The sequence below is a fragment of the Olea europaea genome, chromosome 11 (genome assembly GCF_002742605.1).
Source record: "Olea europaea var. sylvestris chromosome 11, O_europaea_v1, whole genome shotgun sequence".
NCBI lineage: Eukaryota > Viridiplantae > Streptophyta > Magnoliopsida > Lamiales > Oleaceae > Olea > Olea europaea.
In genome coordinates this window covers 15,900,439-15,902,368 of record NC_036247.1, presented here as the reverse complement: position 1 = coordinate 15,902,368, position 1,930 = coordinate 15,900,439, and the positions used below count along the sequence as shown (strand labels likewise).

The following is a 1,930-nucleotide window of genomic DNA, read 5'->3' as shown; positions in this document are numbered from 1 at the left end:
CGTTAGAATAAAAAATAGGGTCCACTTGTGAGAGAATAAATTAAAAATTACGTCTGAAATAGTAAAATAACAGTTAAAAATTTATTTTTATGGATAAAAAATCCCTCCCAAATAAGCTGAAAATTGAAATGTGTTTTTACACATTGGGCAATGCGATGCGATTCTGGGGTTACTTTCACTTTTCTCTTTACACTCCTAGATTTAGGGTGGAATCTAAAATGCGGCAAACGCTCCTTTACGCTCCTCCGCCAATTATAATTAATTTTGAAATAAAGGCGCCAATTTCGCTCTATACTCCCGCGCCATTCCCTACTGCCGCCCCCTCTCTTTATTTCTCACCTCGCCCCATCCACCCCATCCCAAGCCACCCATCCCCGTACTCAAGCTGCCTATACATACAGTAATATATATGTACACACACATATATATAAGCAATAAGCCAGATTACTGGTGGTGCATTATTTGTTTGGTTGTGTAAAGTACAAAACGAAAATGCACCGCCACCAACCCCACCCAGCCACTCCCATCACCGACGCCGACGCTGCTTTCCTAATAAAGCGTGGCAAGAAGCGGGGAAATTACTCTTGTGGCAAATGTGGGTTGCCCAAAAAGGGGCATAATTGTCGGTTTACTGAAAACGATAAAGACTTCAGCCCCGCTTCCACACCCGCCGCCGCCGCCTCCTCCACCACCGTTACCGACTCGGCGCCTGTGGAGGAGTCAGTAGCTTTGATGTCACCTCGATCGGTAGTTCGTCCTCCTCCTCCTACGAGGCTCCGGCGAGCTCTATCGTTTGAGGATATTAGTGTTGATGACTCTGTGGTGGAGGATGTCAGGAACAAAATTGAACCGGAAATGGAGTTGAGTGTTGATGTTTCAGGGTCGGGGATGTTACCCGGGAGTTGTTTGTGGGAGGTGCTAAGGAGGCTGCCGCCGGCTGGATTATTGTCGGCGGCGAGAGTTTGTAAAGGGTGGTGTGATATTACTAGGAGGTTTTGGCGAGCGGCTGAGGAGATCCGGCTTAGGGTTCCGTCCAGTGCTCAGATTGGGTTTTTTGGATCCATGTTGCAGAAGTGTCCTGGACTTGTAAGACTGTCTCTTAAGATGGAGAGGTTAGAGTTAATCTAAGCATACGATCAGATCTAGGGTTTTATTGAATGGATCGCCTTAAAACTCAGCCATCTACTCAGTAATTTACTGTTTTATTGAAGAATTTAATTAATTACACTTATTATTGAAGATTCAATGTAAATGTTTTTGACAAGGTAGTTTATCCAAGAATGCTGACACAAATTGCATAATCAAATGTTCAATCTATATATGGGATTTGAAAATTGGACTTTAAAATAAAATGCACTGATAATAAATAAAGAAAAAATTGATTGAACATTTGCCAGGAGAAATAAAGTACGGATCTTTTTTCACTTTTGCTTTTGGTGTTACAGTGATGTGGATGCAACGATCCTGGCCTGCATTGCTTTCTCCTGTCCTAATCTGCAGTCGTTGGAGATTTTTATGTCCGGTAACTCTTCCAATCGGATCACTGGGTATTAACTTTAAACTTTCCAACTGTGATAAATACTTTTGTTTATGTTTTAACCTGACATGTCCATTAGCTATAGATTTTTTGTTATGAAATTCAGAAACATCTCACTTTGCCACAAATTTCATTATATTTGATTGGTGAAGCATATTAGTTAGTGAATGGTGTAAAATTTGTACGTCTTAGTTAACAGATAAATTCCTTTTTGGGAGATCATTATGTACATGTCAGGCCCCTTTTGGTACAAATTAAAATTCAGATTTTAATTTAAATCAAATTCAACAATTAATTTTAACCAAACATTTTATATGCCCTGTTTGGGAGCGATTTTATTACCCAAAAAATTGATTTTTTGACCGTTATTTCACTATTCCAGCCGTCATATTT

General features: G+C 40.2%; 1 protein-coding gene across 1 annotated transcript; it reads left to right on the top strand.

Annotated features, from left to right (window-relative positions):
• Positions 1-304: 304 nt before the first annotated feature.
• LOC111404923 (F-box/LRR-repeat protein 17-like) lies at positions 305-1,654 on the top strand. The gene is made up of 2 exons (XM_023033646.1): positions 305-1,112; positions 1,446-1,654. Exons 1-2 carry the CDS (start codon positions 493-495, stop codon positions 1,552-1,554), a joined length of 729 nt encoding a protein of 242 aa, XP_022889414.1. The 5' UTR covers positions 305-492; the 3' UTR covers positions 1,555-1,654.
• The last annotated feature ends 276 nt before the right edge of the window (positions 1,655-1,930 follow it).

Bases quoted from the DNA above. Each gene is read 5' to 3' on its own strand.
- LOC111404923 (XM_023033646.1), top strand. From the start codon at position 493: ATGCACCGCCACCAACCCCACCCAGCCACTCCCATCACCGACGCCGAC. The intron at 1,113-1,445 runs GTTAGAGTTAAT...TTGGTGTTACAG, and splicing joins CTGTCTCTTAAGATGGAGAG to TGATGTGGATGCAACGATCC.